The sequence below is a fragment of the Buteo buteo genome, chromosome 2 (genome assembly GCF_964188355.1).
Source record: "Buteo buteo chromosome 2, bButBut1.hap1.1, whole genome shotgun sequence".
NCBI classification, from domain to species: Eukaryota; Metazoa; Chordata; class Aves; order Accipitriformes; family Accipitridae; genus Buteo; species Buteo buteo.
Genome location: NC_134172.1, coordinates 68,823,286 through 68,841,007, shown reverse-complemented (window position 1 = coordinate 68,841,007; position 17,722 = coordinate 68,823,286). Strand labels below are relative to the sequence as shown.

The window sequence follows — 17,722 nt, the reverse complement described above, 5'->3', positions numbered from 1 at the left end:
GGATTCCGTCTTGGAGACAGAGCTAGACTTTTCCTCATGCCCCCAAAATGCTCTCTCTCGCCTAAACGCCATTTATTACAGTTGCATAAAACTTATCTAGCCGATAAGGATCTTGTTTTTTTCACTGAAAACATGCAATTTAAATTGCAGGGAGGAGCCACTACTGAAACAGTGTTTAAAGGTGACCTCGCAATTCAAAGCGTTTGCGAACTTTTCCTCGTACGACGGTGCGCAGAATGGCACCCGCTGCCTGCGCAGGTGTCCCTTATCGCGAGGTTCAGCCCGAGAACGCCAAGAAAACCAAAAAAAATGCCATCGCCTCGTCACTCGAGGAGCTGCTGCACTTCCCAGCCGGAGCAGCTCTCTCCCCGCGGTGCCCACCACCGCCACGGCGGTCGGCACTGCCCGGAGACGGAGCCCCCCGGCAAGACAAAGAGCTGACGGCCCGAGGGGCGCCAAGGTGTGACAGAAAACGGCGGCCTCATGCCGGCCCGACAGGCCCTCGGCCACCTCGGCCTCCCCCCCCTGCGCCAACGCCCCCGGGAAGGGAAGGAGGGAGGGAGGGAGGGAGCGGGGGAGAGCCGCCCGCCCTCCGGCCTGGCCGAGCCCCCTTCCGCCGGTGGGCGCTTCTGGGCCGCAGGGGCCGGGCCGGGCCCGCCCGAGGCGGGACGGCGAAGGGCTCCCCCGGCCTGAGGCGGCTGGGCCGGGGCTGAGGGGAGCGGAGGGGGCCCGGCCCCCTCCCGTCGCTATAGCAACCGGGCGCCGGCTGCCGCCCGCCACCGCCCCAATGGGGTAGGCGGGAGGGGGCGGTGGCGCCCCCTGGCGCCGGAAGGGGCGTGTCCGCGGCGCCGGAAGCGGGGCCGCAGCGCCGCAGGGTGTGTGTGCGTGCGCCGAGCAGCGGCCGCCGCGCTCCCAGTCGTCTCGCCCGCCGGGATCCAGGCCGCGGTGCCGCCGCCCCCGCCAGGTGAGGGTCCCGGGCCCCTCCCCGCCGGCCCCGCCCGCCGCCCGGGCTCCCTCCCCTCCCCTTCCCCTTCCCCCGCCGCTCGGGTTGGGCCGCGCCGGGCCGCTGCGGCCCCGCTGGCGCCCGCGGGGGGGAGGCCTCCCCGGCCTCCCCGGCCTGCCCCCCTCCCCCCCCCCCCGCCCGCCCGCCTCCCCGCCGACCGTGCCGGCGCAGCCCCGCGGCGGGGAGGGGCGTCGAAGGCCGCAGCAGGCGGCGGGGGGCCGCTGCCGGAGGGTCCCCGCGCGGAGCGGGGGGGCGGCGGCGGCGGCGGGTCCTGGCTGCCCGCCGCGAGTAACGGTGTGACCCTCCCTCGGCTGCTGCTGCCGCCGCGGAGCCCGCCCGGGCGGCGCCGCCTCCCCGAGGGCCCGGCCCGGCCCCGCCCCGCCCCGAGTGAGTCTCTTGCTCCCCGGAGGGCGAGGCCGGCCCCGCACACCTGTACCGAACGGCCAGCGGCGGCGGGGGACCGGCCCGGCGGCTGGGGGAGGAGGGAAAGCGAGCCCCGCCGGGGCCGTTGACTGTGACAGCCCTCCTCTTCCCGAAGGCTCCTGCCTTCACTCCCCCAAAGCAGGAAAGGGGTTTGGGGCGTCCTCGCAGCTTCACCGACCCAGGAGGTGGGTGCCCAGCCGAAATGCCGAGCCCTTCCAGCCTGAGAGGGGAGGTGCCGTTTCTATGCCGGCTGGTATGAGCCTGCTCACGTAGGAGCGAAGGGGATCACGGAGATGTCGTGAACGCTTTAGCAGGAAACGCAACGATTTTATTATTATTTTCCGATTTTGGTCGTTTCTGTCCACTTGGGAATAGAGATGCGTTTAGGGAGGACACCAGAGGGAAAGAAGGTTGCTTCAGGCCAGCCCCCAGTCTACAAAAAGGCTGGGCAGTAACCCCAGACTAGCAACTGTAGGTATTATTTGAGGTATGAATGATCAGATATTAACTGGGGTGATCAAATGTCAGTGGCGTGCAGTCACCGTGTTAGCATGTGGGAGCAAAAATGCATCTGACTCAGAGACTGCAATGTAAATTGGTTGCTTTCAGCTAAATTCCTTATTAATAATTAAAATAACTTTTCTGGTGGTAGGAAAACAAACTGCACCTCATGTAGCACCATAAAAGCTAAATTCCTACGTAAAAATATCAGAACGTTTGTAACTTCAGTGACTGTAGGAATATTTGTGTCTTTACACATTCATTGCTGCAGGACACCTCAGTCAGAAATTTTAATACTTCCTTATGGAAAGAAAAGCTTGCTTTTATTTTAAAATAATAATGAGACAAACTAGTCTAGAAAAGAAAACAAGGAAGAATGCCAGTGCCTTTTTCACTCTTCATATCGAAGGACTGCAAAAATATAGCCTGTATAATATTTTGTTTATTAAATTGATACCAATAAAGTGATAGACTGGTTGCACAGATGGGCCTAGTGCAGTTTGCTCAACCTCATTATGTCAGTACCGCATGTTCTGATCTCTGCTATTTTGATGTTGAGTCTTTTTTTTTTTTTTCTCCTAAGCAGGCCTTTGCCAGTATGCAGTTTTTTGTGCTGCATGTGAATAAACTCAGATGAAGAGGAGTTAAGTAAATAATGATTTGAATAATGAGGTAGAAAGTTAGTACCCTAATCCGCCTGGTATCGTCATACATCCCAGTAAGACTAGGCGTTACAGTAGTGTGTCTTTTATATGGCCACACTTTTTGCCCCACCCTGCAGTATAAATACTCTCAGTTTATTATTAACAAAAGTGATTTACCTGTGATATGAATACATTAGTTTGGCATGAACTTTATGCCTGGGGGAAGATTTTTTGGGATAACTCACTATTTCCACCTGGACTCTAGCCAAAAACAATCCTGCTAGTTGGAACATAAAGATGTTACCGTGTAAGTATATTGTACTTTGGAACTGTGTGCTTGTCTCCACCTGCAGCTGTCCTGTGCAAAGTGCTGTAGGTATGTAGCAGTGCAGTGCTTTTCAGCCCGCAGTCTCTCGTTTAAGTGACATTAAGAAGAACAAGGCTACTGTCACTAAATTTAAGTTGTCCTTACAATATCAGTATTCCTACATGCTATTGGTATTTGTCATAGAAATTTCATAATTGTCTACGGAGACTGAAAACTATTGAGTGTCAGTTTATTAAAAAATTATATTGGTCAGTTTTAGGAAGCAACAGGTAATGATGGCAGAAGATGGCCAGAGCAGGTTTAGGCATGGCTTTATAGAATGTTAATTTTATCTGAACATTTGCATAAAGATTTGAGCTGAAGGCCACGGTAGATGGTTAATCAGTAGGTGCAGAGGAGGCTAAAGTTATGTGCTGCACAAGGTCAGCAATAATATCACAACTATGAAGTCGTTTTCCTTTTTCCCTCATTATGTTTGCAGTATATTTTACTGAACTTGTTGTTATACCCAGGCTGTTGACAGTTGCGGAAGATTTCACTGTTCAGATCTTAACAGACACATTCATTTTCTAATCAGTTATTTAACAATGCGTGGTAGCCTTTGAGGAACCAAAACAGAGAAACACAACTAATAACATCAAATGCCTAGTACCACGAAAAAGCCAGGAAGGTTCCTTGCACTCCATTTAAAGAGTCGATGCCTTTCCTATAAAGAATATCTATTGGGAACGATATCTACTTGACAGTGGATGCCATCAACATCATGCAGATACTTGTGTCAGCATGTGTGTACCTGAATTACGGAGAAGGATTTTCCATTTGTTTTAGAAATAGTATCTCCAAAGCTTTTACTCTCTGTAATTATAGAATTGTAATTTAAAATCCACTTACCTCATGTGAATGTTTAATTTCTGAATGAATTGCCTATCCAGAAATCAAATAAGGTATGTTCACATATTGTTGGAAGATTGAACTACAAATTCTGTACCAGTCTGCTGCTTTTCCTGTTACAATTTGAATGAACTTAGAAACTTTGTGACTGAGAAGTATGATTACATCCTGTTTCACCAAATCTGGTTTTACATTCATTTCTCACAGTGAAACATGCAGGTCTATTAACCTGCATCTATACTTGACTCATTAGCGACCAGTATGTCAAACCAGTAACCACACTGCTTTCTCACCAGTATTTTTACAAAGTGGAAGCATTTGTCTGATAGATACTCATGCTTGCTATAAAGAGAAAAACAGTACCTAAAAATCAATTACTTAATTAGCATCAGAAGAACAGGTCATTGAGAGCAGCAGACTTCAGGCCAACATAGGCTCATTAGTATTGTCTCATCAGTTCAATATGTTATATAAGCCAGATTTTTTTCAGTGTCAGTTTTCATTTGATTTCTACAGACTTTAAACACAGTTACTTCTGATCTGTTTTGGCTTTGTCCTAAACAGCTCATCAAGATTGGAAACAATAAAGGCTAAGAAGCAGATGTAATAACTGCTGAGCAGTAAGACATAGTTCTCAAGCTCCTGCAGTCTTCTGAAGAACATTATCTGTATGTTTTACTCCTCAGCTGTTACTGAGATGTAAACATCCAGTTCTGGGTGTCCATCCACTCTTGAAAGATTGGTGGTGTACTGACTTCAGGTGCTGTTCCCAGGATGGTTGCACCATGCCCCTCTCACTGCATCTTCCACTGAAAGTAACAAGGCAGTTACAAACTGATGTGTTTTACAGGTTCTGACCTTGACCTTTGATGCTTTGTTTCAGAGTCTTGTCTACACAGGCATAGAGTTTTTCTGGGGGGCGGGAAGGAAGCACTTGTAACTTCTACTACCTGCATATATGCTATTCTGCATTTGTAAGAGAGATTGAAAGAACTCTAGGCTGTATGGGAGATAGAGGGAAAAAAAAAATTTTAAAAAATTACATTTCAAGTGTGGGATTTAGGGTGATTCAAATTTCTGGCAGCTAGTACTATTGGCTGTGACTGCTGGCTAGTGGTTGGCATTCCTTATTGTAAATAGTGTCTACCCACTTCTTTATGGAGGGCTACTAAGTTGTGGTTTGACAGATTCTTAAGAAGACAGTGTCTTAAGAATTTGAAATGTATTAATGCATCTAATATGAGAATCTTCTGCTTAGAACGGGCAACTTTCAGGACTCCTCCATGGCTGTGATCTGCACGTCTCTGCTCCTTTTTCCATCTTCCCTCTTTCCCCCTTGCCGACATGGCATGGCTTCATTAGTCCTAGAATAGATCATTCCTGTCAGCCTCCTATGCATCACCTTTGTGTGTTTCGCTCCTAGCTGCAGGTAACCTTTGTTAGATGGCTTCTGTTTGTGGCCTAGGAGTATTTTTAGCTCTAGGCTTTGCTTGTTTCAGACTGTGGCACACTGATCCATTGTTAGAGTGTGGCTTTCATCTCCTCTATGGGAGGGACCAGTTATAACTGATAGTTGCTTCTTTGCTTTTTCAAACATCACTCCTTTCCTTGTATCTTTTTTCCTTCTGGCAAACACTTCCCTCTTTTGGAGCTCAAGCCAGCATAGCTCTGCAAAGCTCTCTCCAAGCTTCTAACAAGGTAAGCAATGGAGAATAAAATAAGGATTTTAAGTGTTCCTTTATGCAGCACCCTGTGAACAAAATAATGGTAGGCTTACTGTCGATTGCAGACGTTTTGGTGTGGGCAACGATTTTCTTACTGCATTTAAGTTCTGTTAAATCCATGTTATTGAATAATACTTTGTGTTTCATAGCAAACCTACTAACAGTACAGATATTAAGATGAATTAACTAAACAACTCAAGCCTCTGTATACAGATATTTTTTTTTTATGTCAAAACTAAGCCAGTGAAGTTCTGAGGAACTCCATCTTCAGTAATTGGTTTGAGTTACATTTAAGATGTGCATAAATTAGTTACATTACTGAGGAAAGTTGTTTGATGAGAAACAACATTCTAATGCTTTGTGCTGGTATTTCGCCTATATAATTGAGATGTTAAACTGGTTTCTGGGTCTCTTTTATCCACTAGGTCTTAATGCCCTTGCAGTTCCCTCTATGATTTCCTTCATGTGTCCTTATATGAACCTATTGACTGCCATGAACTGGCTTGCATCTAAAGATAAATATGTCAGTGAGCTTGATGAAACAAACTCTGCGCCATCTCTAAACTAAACTCTATATTGTTTGTAAACGGAATTCTGCATGGATGACTTGTCTACAAATTAGACCAGTATTGGCAAAGTGCAGATCAAAGATAAAACTGACCTTTCAATGGCAAAATGTAAACTCTGTTGGAGCTACTTGCCTCTGGACTTCAGTAAGCAGGCTTCTTCTACATAATAATCACATTCCGTAAGAAGAGGAGAAGATAAGATGGTTGCAATAGAAATGCTTCTAGAAGCTGTGCAGACTATGAGGAAACTAGCATTGCTCTAAAACTGTTTTGTTTAAATGTCTTGTTATTTAAAGTTGCCTCTTGTAACATAAAAAGCATTCTTCAGGTGTACTTTGTACATGTTCAGATTTTAGTGAGTGGATAGAGAAATGCCACTCACAAATTACTTCCTGCGTTAAGTACATAGTCTAAATTTAGTGCTGAGTTAAGAGAATGGTTTACAAGGTTTGATAGACACAACAGTGAAAAGTGAATGGGTTCACTCAATGGCAGACAGTCTGATGATTTCCTTAGGCTTGTTAGGTATCAGTACTAAGATACACTTCAGAGTAGGGAGAAAAAATTCACATCATAAACTCCACTTATCCCTTTCCATCCTCAGGAGCTATCCTTTTGATAAGTCTGCAGAAGCCAATGACAATATAGCATATCCCCATGGTAAAAGCCTCTTGGGAAAGACAGAGCCAAATTAATCATGCCTTACAAGAACTTGTCATGCTGCTACCCACAGTCAGCCTGACTTGTTGAGAGCTTCGATCTGAAGTCTGTGTGTCACCTTTTAATAGGTGCCAGAATCCACTAGTTTAAATGCAGTATTTAAAATGGAACTGAACTGCAGCCCAACTTTAATTACAAGTCTGCAAGAGGTCTCTTTCCAGGAGGCTGGTTTTAGCATTAGATATCCTTACTGAGTGCCTTACAGGGATGGATGCATTAGGCTAGATCTGCAGAGGGTGAAATGCAAGCAGGAGTGAGTGTGACCTGCAAATATATAGCAGTTAGGACATTTGGTTGCTGGGTTTACTTCAGGAGCTTTCATGTGAAATAACAATGTTTGATTTGATATCTTGGGTGATTTTTTTATTATTTTTTGTTAAAGTGAAGTATCTTCAGCTGGAGGGGTTGAATACGCTCATCCCAAAATAATTTTGTAGTTGGGACTCCATACTTGGCAGTAGGAAACTCTGAAACTGCTCATACACACGATGGGAATTTGGGTCTGCATCTCATTGTCCTGGCTGAGGATTTAGTATAGGGGCCTGGTTTCCCTGTATAATAGTGTGCTAGGTGACACTTTGATTAAAATACAAACTGAGCAGTGTGTGTAAGACATTCTCCATCAGGAGCCTGTCAGACTGGGATCTTCAAAGGAGACAGCCGGGGAAAAGGCTACAGCAATCGCTTTCAGCCTGTTGGTTCTTTCTAATAGGGCTGTAGATGCTTGTCTAATGAACAGAAGCCTATGGAAGACAATTGTAAACTTATTGTTCGTGTTTGCTTTTTATTGTTCTTCTAGAAGTTGCTTTTAGACTGTTAGGTCTCGGCCTGAAAACTTCTCATCTGGACAGTGAGAGTTCTGATTGGGATTTAGGGAGTAGGAGAAGAACGTTACTGCTCAGTACTGACAAGGATAACAGTTCTGGGTCTGTCTGAAAGTGAACCTACACACCTGGAGAAATTTTACAGGTTAATTTGGGGCATTTGGGAATTTGTGAGGTATCAAGGTCCACTTACTTTGATAAAGGCAAAGAAACTTGTTGAAGTTCTCCTGTGAACATGGCCCTAGGTGACTGAGTATAAGGTTGGTAGCCCAATGGCCAAGTTAACTATATGTTAGCATTGTCTTGTAGAAGTAAGCAACACTCAAGCTGCCTCACAGACACATTCCTTACTAACTTCATTTTTCGTTGCTTAAGGTCTTCAGGGACCTTGTGGTCATGTGATAATGTTTTTCTTGGCTTCAGATGTTAAACTGCATTATCAGAAATGATAAACAAGTTGTTTCCATGTAAGCAATTAGTTTTGCAGTAGTGACTGTCATGTTGGCCATGTCCCATTTGGGTTTTGTGAATGTCAATGTTATTTAAAAGGTTTTGAGAACCTGAGACTGCAGCCACCCTAGCTGTGTAGAATTGTCCGTTATAGGTACGTTGATGCGTGTATTAAAAAAAAGTTTTCTGGTAGAAGAGTATAAATGTACTTTCCGTAGTTGCCAACAACTACAACTTTACTGGGTATTATTTATTTAAACCCACAGAAATACCTCATGTAGTGTGCAAAAAATCTTCAGTGTCAGGAGGAGCTGTCCAGTGCTTCAATGCTCCTAACTAGTTGCTGTTGTATAATAGTGGGGGGGGAAACAAACCAAGAAAACCCACACCAAAACCTACCACAACTCATGGTTTCTGGTTTAGAACATGCAGTGTCTCCTAGGCTGAGCTGTGGGCCATATAGGAAAGGGGAGAGGTTTACATAGGGAATGTACTGATGTGCTGTCCTTACTGCCAATACAAATTTTGCTGCATTTTGAAGAATAATGCATACTTATCTTCAGGATTGTGATTAGTCGTTTACACATAGAAATTATACATATTTGGCAAAAGGTCAAATAATTTTTTAAAAATAAACCCTTCATATTACTTTGTTAGAGTTGATAGATTTTCCACTTACTAGTGACTGTGAGTTCTGCTTCACTCTTTAGCATTAACTTCCATGGTGCAGACAATTGAGACATTTTTCTCTTATTTTTATTCACTGCTTATTACAGGAGAGCCATGGATAAAAGTGAGTTGGTACAGAAAGCCAAATTGGCTGAACAGGCTGAGCGTTACGATGACATGGCTGCTGCTATGAAGGCTGTCACCGAGCAAGGACATGAACTGTCCAATGAAGAAAGGAATCTACTCTCAGTTGCCTACAAGAATGTGGTTGGTGCCCGTCGCTCGTCCTGGCGTGTAATTTCCAGCATTGAACAGAAAACAGAGAGGAATGAGAAGAAACAGCAGATGGGAAGAGAATATCGTGAGAAAATCGAGGCTGAGTTGCAGGATATCTGCAATGATGTTCTGGTAATAATCCAACAGCAAAAATAACAGTAGTTAGTACTGCAGCATTCTTCAGAGAGGCTTAAGGAATCTTACTAGTGCTGTAGACACTGCAGCACCTTAGCAGGGGAATATTGCATAGCCACATACTTGGGTCCAATTCTAACTCCTAAGTCATCTAGTTTGTCTCTTTGTTGAATTTGTTAATTTTTTTTAATAGAAAAAAGCAAAGGAGGCAATGTTGAAGATCCTTAGGTGCTGGCTAGGGGTCACCATGAAAACAAATTTAGATCTGGGGCACTGGCATGAGTCCTGCTAAAAGGCCTACCATTTAAATTCTTTTGTTAAGGAATGCTGACGTCCTGAGGCTTGTTTAGGACTTTTTTTTGGATGGAGAAGGTGTGTACTTCTTACCCCAACCTCGTTTTGCAATTTCTTTCACTTAGAGGAGAGGGATTCTTTTTATTGCTGTTCAGTTTGCTAAAGATCAGTCAGGAGCAGTTGCTGTCAGTACTGTCAGTCTTTCCATCTCTTTCTGAATGCACGTGTGCTAACTGTGCCACTATTCGGTTTTTCAGCTGGAGCTGCAGATAGAATCAGTTTGCTGTGAATAATGTCACTGCTCTGTATAGAATTCAAGTTTGTGGCAGCAAAAGTGACCAGACTTGTGCTAATGTCAAGCTGCTGCTCTTCGTTAGCTTGGTTGTGGACATAGGTTTGCATCAGTGTATTTAAAGAAAAATCTTTGTAGTCTTGAGCCCTGATAGCCGTTAGATTCTGCAGGAGTGAATTGTGGATAGCCTCAGCACAGCAAGTTTTCTGCTTTCCAGGAATTAGGTTACAAGTAGTTTCTCTTTTTTTCTGAGTTTAGACAACAGTAGGCAAAGTGATTAACACATGAGTATACATAAGTCATTGTTAATGTTTTAATAGTTCATGCTTACCATTGTAACGAAGGCTGTTTCAGACATTATTTTTATGACTTGGGAAAAAAAAAAAATTATGTTTCCTTTCTCAGGAACTCCTGGATAAATACCTTATTGTCAATGCCACACAGCCAGAAAGCAAGGTCTTCTATTTGAAAATGAAAGGTGATTACTACAGATACCTCTCAGAGGTGGCATCTGGGGACAATAAGCAAAGTAAGTAGAGATGAAATCTCTCATTCTGCTGGGGACCGAGCAGGATAAAGCATGAAAAATACTTGTGTTCTTTTTCCCTAACATGAAGTATTTATTTCTTTTCACTACTGCTCTATAGTATTGAAGACGGGTGCGGTACAAGTCACTTTTAGAGAAGGACTTCACTGACATGAATAGAAGTGATTGACAGACATTCATCAAACCAGTCAAATTCTGCTTGCAGCCCCTGACCTCTGACTGATTCTCAAGCATATTTGGCAGTGTAAAAGCCTTTTCCTGGAGAGTGTGTTTTTTCTCATGGAAAATGCTTTGTTCCTATCATCTCTCATTTAAACTAAGAATTTAGCTTGTAAGTCTTCACTGTTTGCAAGCTTTGTGCAAGCAAATATGGGATATTGGGTTACTGGGTCCTAAGCCAATTAATCCTGAAATGTTAAAGTAATGCTGAACTGTGCCTGAATTCCTGGTGAGTCTCTGATGTAGTCCATGTCTTGCAAACTTAGTTTGACACCATTCTGAAGCTGATTCTTACCCATTAGCCAGGAAGGGACTGTTGTCTTTCCTCTGAAACCCCAAGCTGAAATATGACCTACCTGCTAAATGTTTCCTTCAGTTTAAATATGTAGTTTTTCCTTCAGTTTAAATATGTAGTTTAAATACCTCTTCTTCCCCATATGGTTTTGTCTGGATTATTGTCCAGATCTACGACTTCTTCAGCTGAGGGAACTGGGGCTGTTTAGTCTGGAAAAGAGGAGGCTGAGGGGAGACCTTATAGCTGTCTACAACTACCTGAAGGGGGGTTGTAGTGAGGTGGGTGTTGGTCTCTTCTGTCAGGTGGCTGGAGATAGGATGAGAGGAAATGGCCTCAAGTTGAGGCAAGGGAGATTTAGGTTAGATATTAGGAAAAATTTTTTTACTGAGAGGGTTGTCAAACATTGGAGTGGGCTGCCCAGGGAAGTGGTTGAGTCACCATCCCTGGAGATATTCAAAAAGCGAGTGGACAGGGTGCTTCAGGACATGGTTTAGTGGGCATGGTTAATGGTTGGACTCGATGATCTTGAAGGTCTTTTCCAACCAACCTAAATGATTCTATGATTCAGCAAGGCTGGAAGTGAGTGTTTAATCACAGTACACTTTGACTTAGGTAAAGCTTGCGTATATTCAGATTGGTTGGAATTTATTTTGAATAAATTTCATTTTAAGTCTCTATTAAAATGTTGAACTGAATTTCTGTATGTCAAAGCTTTATCCAAACAAATATTTCTGCCTTAATAGCTCAGCCAGTGGTAGGCTTTTACATCTAAAAACATTGAAAGAAGCATCTGTGCATATGTAATTGTATGAATACCTGGTAGCACATTAGTCTAGACCAAGAATGTAATAGCTTCCCCCGTGAAGTACAGTGATGTACTGTGCATTAATATGATTGTAATTACTTCTTGCAGCAACAGTAGCAAACTCTCAGCAAGCTTACCAGGAGGCATTTGAAATTAGCAAGAAAGAGATGCAGCCAACACACCCCATTCGACTTGGTTTGGCTCTAAATTTCTCTGTCTTCTACTATGAGATACTAAATTCTCCTGAAAAAGCCTGTAATCTGGCAAAGACGGTAAGCAGACTCTTCATATTACCAATTTTTGTGGAGGCTAAGGAGATAATTACATGGTTGCAATAGCACTTTGTAGATGATTATACTTTTTCATATCAAATTCCTTAAAAATGCTGTCATCTTTAAACTATTGTCATTGTAGCATACTTTCAGTAAGTTAGTTATCTAGATTAGCTTAGCTTTAAGAAAAGCTAATTTGCTAGTGCAGTTGATCCAGTGAAAGGGGAGACAAAGTACCTGTTCTTATGTCCATGTAATTCTCTTAGAATGAGCTTGTGTCAAATTTGAAAACACTTGTATTAATTTAGCACTTCTAAAGTGAAATATTTATTTAAATTTGAACACTTCAGCAAATAGATGAAGTGTCATCTTTGTGACTATAGTCATAGCCTTAAATGTCCTCGTGTATCTGTGTGCATGCCTCTCTCATTGGACCAAAAAGAGCCTGTGTGATGGGTTGTGCCAAACAAATATCTAGTCATTTTTGTCTTAGCCTTCTCCCTAAAATAGGATTAGAGCCTTCTAAATGGAGCTCTTTTGCATCTGTGAAAATTGTCTGGTAGTAATTTGAATAATATGACATTAGGTGAATCTTTGCATTCCTGATACGCACTTCAATAATACTTTGTAACAAGAAGTGATGTTTTGCTGCGTAAAATGCTGCTGCTGTTCCTGCTTTTTTAGTTAATATGCTTACATCCATTTGAAACCTGAATGAAGAAATAGCACTTATTTGTGGCTCTCGGCTCTCAGACTTGCAGCATGGGCTTTCGTGATTGATGGGAAGAATGGCTTTATTAATCTTTTGCAGAACAGACCTGATTTCCTATGCTGTTTTGAAAAGAAATCCCAGACCTTCCACCCCACTGTCAAAAACCCCTTGTCTTCCATTTTCTTGCCTACTTACTTATGTACTATATATCAACTTAATGGTACCTTTTTCTTTTACTGCCAATTTAGACAGTGAGACCTTCATTTTTAATGAAAGTATTGCTTTTAAGTGTTGTTCTTAAACCTGACTTCAAGCTGTGTGAATCAGTCTTCAGTATGACAGAGAGCGTGCTTGCCTCTTCAGTACTTGGTATTGGCACGGTAGTGAAGTTGTTCTGAGCTTTAATCCGGACGTCCGTGAAGACTTCTGCTTTCCCGCTGGTGGTCTAGTGATCTGGTGCTCACTTTGTTTTACATTTCTTCTCTTGGTGGAAAAGAAAAATTCTGGAAGCTTTTGAATAGTAATGTGGCAAATTTGTAAGCTCTGTGTAAGCAGAAGTGAATTCAGAGAGCAGAGTGTGAAAGTGCTGTCTCGCATATTTTTAGGCATTTGATGAAGCGATAGCAGAGCTGGACACGCTGAATGAAGAGTCTTACAAAGACAGCACTCTGATCATGCAGCTGCTTAGGGACAACCTCACTGTAAGTATCACGGGGCAAACTGCGGCACTGTGTGCTGTTACTTCTTTAGGCTGCTGGGCTCCGCTAAGTGGGACTTGACATCTGAAGACTTATGTAGTTCTGTGCTATTAAAAGCCTTTTCTGAGCCATTAACTGCATGTCTTAACTGCACTGCTTTTTGTAACCAGACCAGTTAGACTTGCTTGTTTAAACCAGAACTCACTTGTTAACCACTGTAACAAACTCAGATTTTTTTGTAACACAAAGTGGAGTTTGTCTGTTCTCAACACCCAGCTTTATGTTGAGCTTGCAAACTTGTGCTGGCTTTTTACTTGTTCCCCCCTACCCATTTTCTAGTTCATTATTCTTTAGCTGTACTGTTAAGTTCAGTTTTGTATTGCTCTTAGCTGAGAAAATTGCACAGCTACTGCTAATTATGCTGTCTTCTCTTTCCTGACAATTGTAATTAACTGTGTGCTTTCAGCATAAACATGTGTTCATATTTTCTTACAGCTATGGACGTCGGAAAACCAGGGAGATGAAGGGGATGCTGGGGAGGGAGAGAACTAATGGCTGTCACGCTTCACTATATGTTCAATGTCACCCTGTATCCTACACATATATCCCTTTGTGCGACAAGCAAAAAGAATAGTACATCGACTTTCACAACCTCAACGTAGCAAAAACTGTCTGTGGGGTAAAAACGGTTGGTTGGTGTTTTGTGTACTTAAAGCGGAGGTCGGTTATTATAATGGCATTCCGAACTTTCCTATTATGAACATTTACAGTTATGATTACCGTGTTTATATTTTTAACTGAACACTGTGATTATGGGTTTTGTGATTGCAATTGACTTTACAAAACTCTTATTGGTAGAAGAGTAGACATCAATTATGTAACTCTGGCGAGCTTAATTTGGCACCAAAATAGTCGAAGTACAATTCTGTTGTAAAGTTGTACAGAAAGTTATAGAGATTCTATTGTGACACTGGGGCATGGAAGGAAAACAGTCCGATGTATGGCATTCCAGTTAGTAACACTGCTATGAATTAGTTTAACAGGCACACTCTGTAGACATTTGTAACCAAGTCTGAGGCACCGCTTTCAGTCAAAAGCTCACTTTGTCAATCCTATCTTTCTGTGGATGGGGTTTGTTTTAGGGAGGAGGGTGATGGGGGAGTTAGCAGCTTGATTTCCAAACTCTTTACACTGGCAGATAACTGGGATTTGACTTCTAAAAGTGCTTTCATGCTCATACGACATGCATGACTAAGCCCCTTCCCACAGCAATAACTTACTTAATTATACCTTAGATATTCTTCAGTAGTGAGAATTCTTGGTTCACTACCATGGACTTGCAATAGGAGAAGATTCAATTTTTTGAATGGCCTTATTAGTTTGGATGATACCATGAAGTGATCTACCACTTTTGCATTACTTTACTCTTAGGTGAATCGAAATCTCCATGGTATTCCCATTTGGAATTTATCCTGAAAACTTCTTAAGTAATCCACTGAGCCATCTTTAAGTTCACTTTACAGAAATTTTTCTCCCATTGGACTCTGTTCATCCTTGACCCTCTCACCTGTTTAAACTCCATTAAAGCAATTTTGGACTCCCACATATGCGTCATCCTTTCTTTGATTATGGGTGATGTCAGGATGCTGGGTGAGACCTGAACCTGCTGGAGGACAGGTTTCTTTCTTGGATATTTGAGAGCTGCCAGTGCTGTTGCAGTGTTCAGCTCTTGTCTGCCATTTTTTGGTAGTACCAGGATCTGGCTCAAATATTCAGGATTTCCCGTTTATTGTACTGGAATGCAGACCTACACATTTGTAATGCTTGTAATATTTGAGCTCCAAACGTCCTCACCTAGTTATGTTTCAAACATGTCCCATTAAATAAAACCTAATAAGAGTTGCGTGAATAATGCAGTGGAAAAGATTAGGAATAGTCACCTATCAGTCTCGCGGTATCATCCCCCTACCTTCACATTCCACTTAGGTATAGGATCCATCTGTTTGTCTGTCCATCTGTCTGCTGAAGAGAATTTCATGCACTGATTTTAAAACTCCCCTCTACTAGCTGAACAAATTGTGCAGTTAATACTTGGCGCTTGATAAATGCAGTAGTGAATGTGGAACCGAGCCTGTCTGTATATCTGGTAGCTCTTTTCGCTTTGTTTTTACTGACCAGTATTCTGCCTAAAGTTTGCTTCTGTGACGGTTATATTGCCTAGCACACACGTGGTTGTGAGAATAGTATAGCAAAAAGAAATACCTGGTTATTGATGTACTAGATTTGTGTATGTCTTTTAAACAGTTCTAGTTTCACCTTACACAAAATAATCAGGAAAGTGTAAAAGAATACGAAAGTGAATAATAAAAAAAAATTTTATCAGTTGTTTGTGTCTTTCATCTTTGCCATACTAGTGGCAAAAAACTTGCAGGAGTAAAATCACCACTTCTATTAAATGCACGGATCTTGGATTGTGTGAGTTGATTCATGGTTTCCAAATGGTGTGAATACTTAATTACTCATCCCTTTGCAGAGAGACTTTCCCCCCACACACCCTCGCAGATTTGTAGTAGAGAACACTGGTTCTCTTTGGTTTTGTTGAGGTCATACTTATAATATATTGTCATTGCAGGGCTTAAAAGAAATGCAGCTATAAATATATATTTAACTTGCCATGAGTCATTGCATGTTGTGTGGTTGAACACACTGTACATGAGAAAGGTCTGTTGGTTACATTTAAAGCTTTAAACGCACCTTTCTGAACACAGGGTTAGCTCTTCAGCTGGCCCTCAGTCAATCATCTGTTTGCACACCCAGCTGCACTAGTGAACTATAGCCTGCATACATTCCAGGTAACTCCGTTCTTCTCAGCTGGTGGTGTGCAAAAGCACATCTAAGTGCAAGTGGAGGTGTCTTCCTGGGAATAAGGGGGCTTGAAGAGATGGATAGCAGTAGCCAGGCTAGTTGATACCAGTCAGCCTAAAAGCGCCGAGGAGGTTGGTTGAGGCCGAAGCAAGCGTCCTTCCTGCTTTCGGACCCTTGCTCGCTCCTGCAGTGGGATGATACAGAAGTGTGCTCTCTGGATAAGGTCACTTGGCTTCTTTTGATTGACCACTAGAAAGGCATCAGGACCAAATCTAACTAGCTGCTGATGAAGCGCTGATCTGTCCTGTGCCATGGCTTTAAATAGTGGTGCCTCTGTTTATATCTCTAATTATTGCTACTTTATCATTTTCTTCAGCCTTTATGGACATACCTGCTCTTAAATGATTTTATAGTGTTCACTAACTCCCAATCTAACTCATGCTGATGACATGGTCAGCTCTGAGAAGAAAAAATCCTGGGTCCTACTAGCTGTTGCTGTTCATAGAGCACTAGTCCTGCCTCGGTTCATTCAGATAGTATCTCCCATCCTTACTGTCTCTTTTGGGGGAAATTATGAGTCCAGGAGACTGGTCTGCAGCAGTGATGAGTTGAAGGAAGATCTTAATTTTTCAAGTAGTTCTGTCTTTTTGGGAAAGGGCATTCCAGCTGGCCCAGCCACAGTAAGAGTCCAGGTGTACTCTGTTTAACTGAAATAATTGGTGCTGCTGGGGCTTCTCGTTCCTGGCACTGATGCTCATCTGACCGCTGGGTGAGGTGATTCAGTGTGGGAAACCACCAGAAGGCTTTTGGGAAGGTAAGGTTTCTCCTGATCTGCACTGCAGCTGACCCTTCCAAGAGCCTGGGATGGGGTGGAGCTGAGCAACCATGCTTGGATTAGTTTTGCTTTAACGTGGTGCTGCCTGGAGCAGACTCCTGTGCCTCCTGAGCAGCCTTCAAGGACTCCGTGGCAGCAGAGGAATCAGCTTTTTTCATGAAATCCAGCAGACCTGTTCAGCTGAAGACAATGTGAGGCACTTGTCCTGCTGCACTAGCTTCCCGGCTTAAAAGTGTGGAAGCAGAGGGTGTGTGGCTGAGGAATGGGTCTGGCTGAAACGTGGAGGTGCTGGTGACTCGGGCCCAGGACAGCCCTGCAGACACGGTGGTGCTGGGCAAGTTGCTGGTGGAAGTGCCCTGCCCGCTGCCCTAGGCTCCCGGGCTTTTTCATCCAGCGTTTCGGCCGCGCAGCAAGTCGTTTAGTGTCAAATCATCACCTCTCACACACGTACGGGTATATCCAGCACAGCTGGGGTGTGATCTCCGTGGACGAGGGTGACCTTACAAGACTCGTGTGTCCTCCAGACAACGGGCGACGGCAGAGACCAGGGGTCTCTGTTGGGCGTTGAGGGAGCTGGCGGTGGAGTTTGGGAGCGCCCGAGCGGGTTTGTACCCAGCGGCGCGTACCTTACCGGCTCCTGCCTGGATTTTCTTAGCTTGAGGGACTCGCCTCCCAGAACTTGCAGGTGATTTCCCAGAAACGCGTGGGCGGGCCACGCAGCGTTGGCGAGC

At 43.6% G+C, this 17,722-nt stretch overlaps 1 protein-coding gene across 1 annotated transcript; it reads left to right on the top strand.

The window, feature by feature from the left end:
* Positions 1-831: 831 nt before the first annotated feature.
* YWHAB (tyrosine 3-monooxygenase/tryptophan 5-monooxygenase activation protein beta) lies at positions 832-15,652 on the top strand. Its single transcript, XM_075018408.1, has 6 exons — positions 832-964; positions 8,854-9,154; positions 10,149-10,272; positions 11,718-11,881; positions 13,199-13,294; positions 13,787-15,652. Exons 2-6 carry the CDS (start codon positions 8,861-8,863, stop codon positions 13,841-13,843), a joined length of 735 nt encoding a protein of 244 aa, XP_074874509.1. The 5' UTR covers positions 832-964; positions 8,854-8,860; the 3' UTR covers positions 13,844-15,652.
* Positions 15,653-17,722: the final 2,070 nt, after the last annotated feature.

What these genes read in the sequence shown, in the direction of transcription:
- YWHAB (XM_075018408.1), top strand. Translation starts at nt 8,861, where the DNA reads ATGGATAAAAGTGAGTTGGTACAGAAAGCCAAATTGGCTGAACAGGCT. An exon ending in ATATCTGCAATGATGTTCTG is followed by an intron (nt 9,155 to 10,148) that starts GTAATAATCCAA and finishes TTCCTTTCTCAG; the next exon opens with GAACTCCTGGATAAATACCT. An exon ending in CCTGTAATCTGGCAAAGACG is followed by an intron (nt 11,882 to 13,198) that starts GTAAGCAGACTC and finishes GCATATTTTTAG; the next exon opens with GCATTTGATGAAGCGATAGC.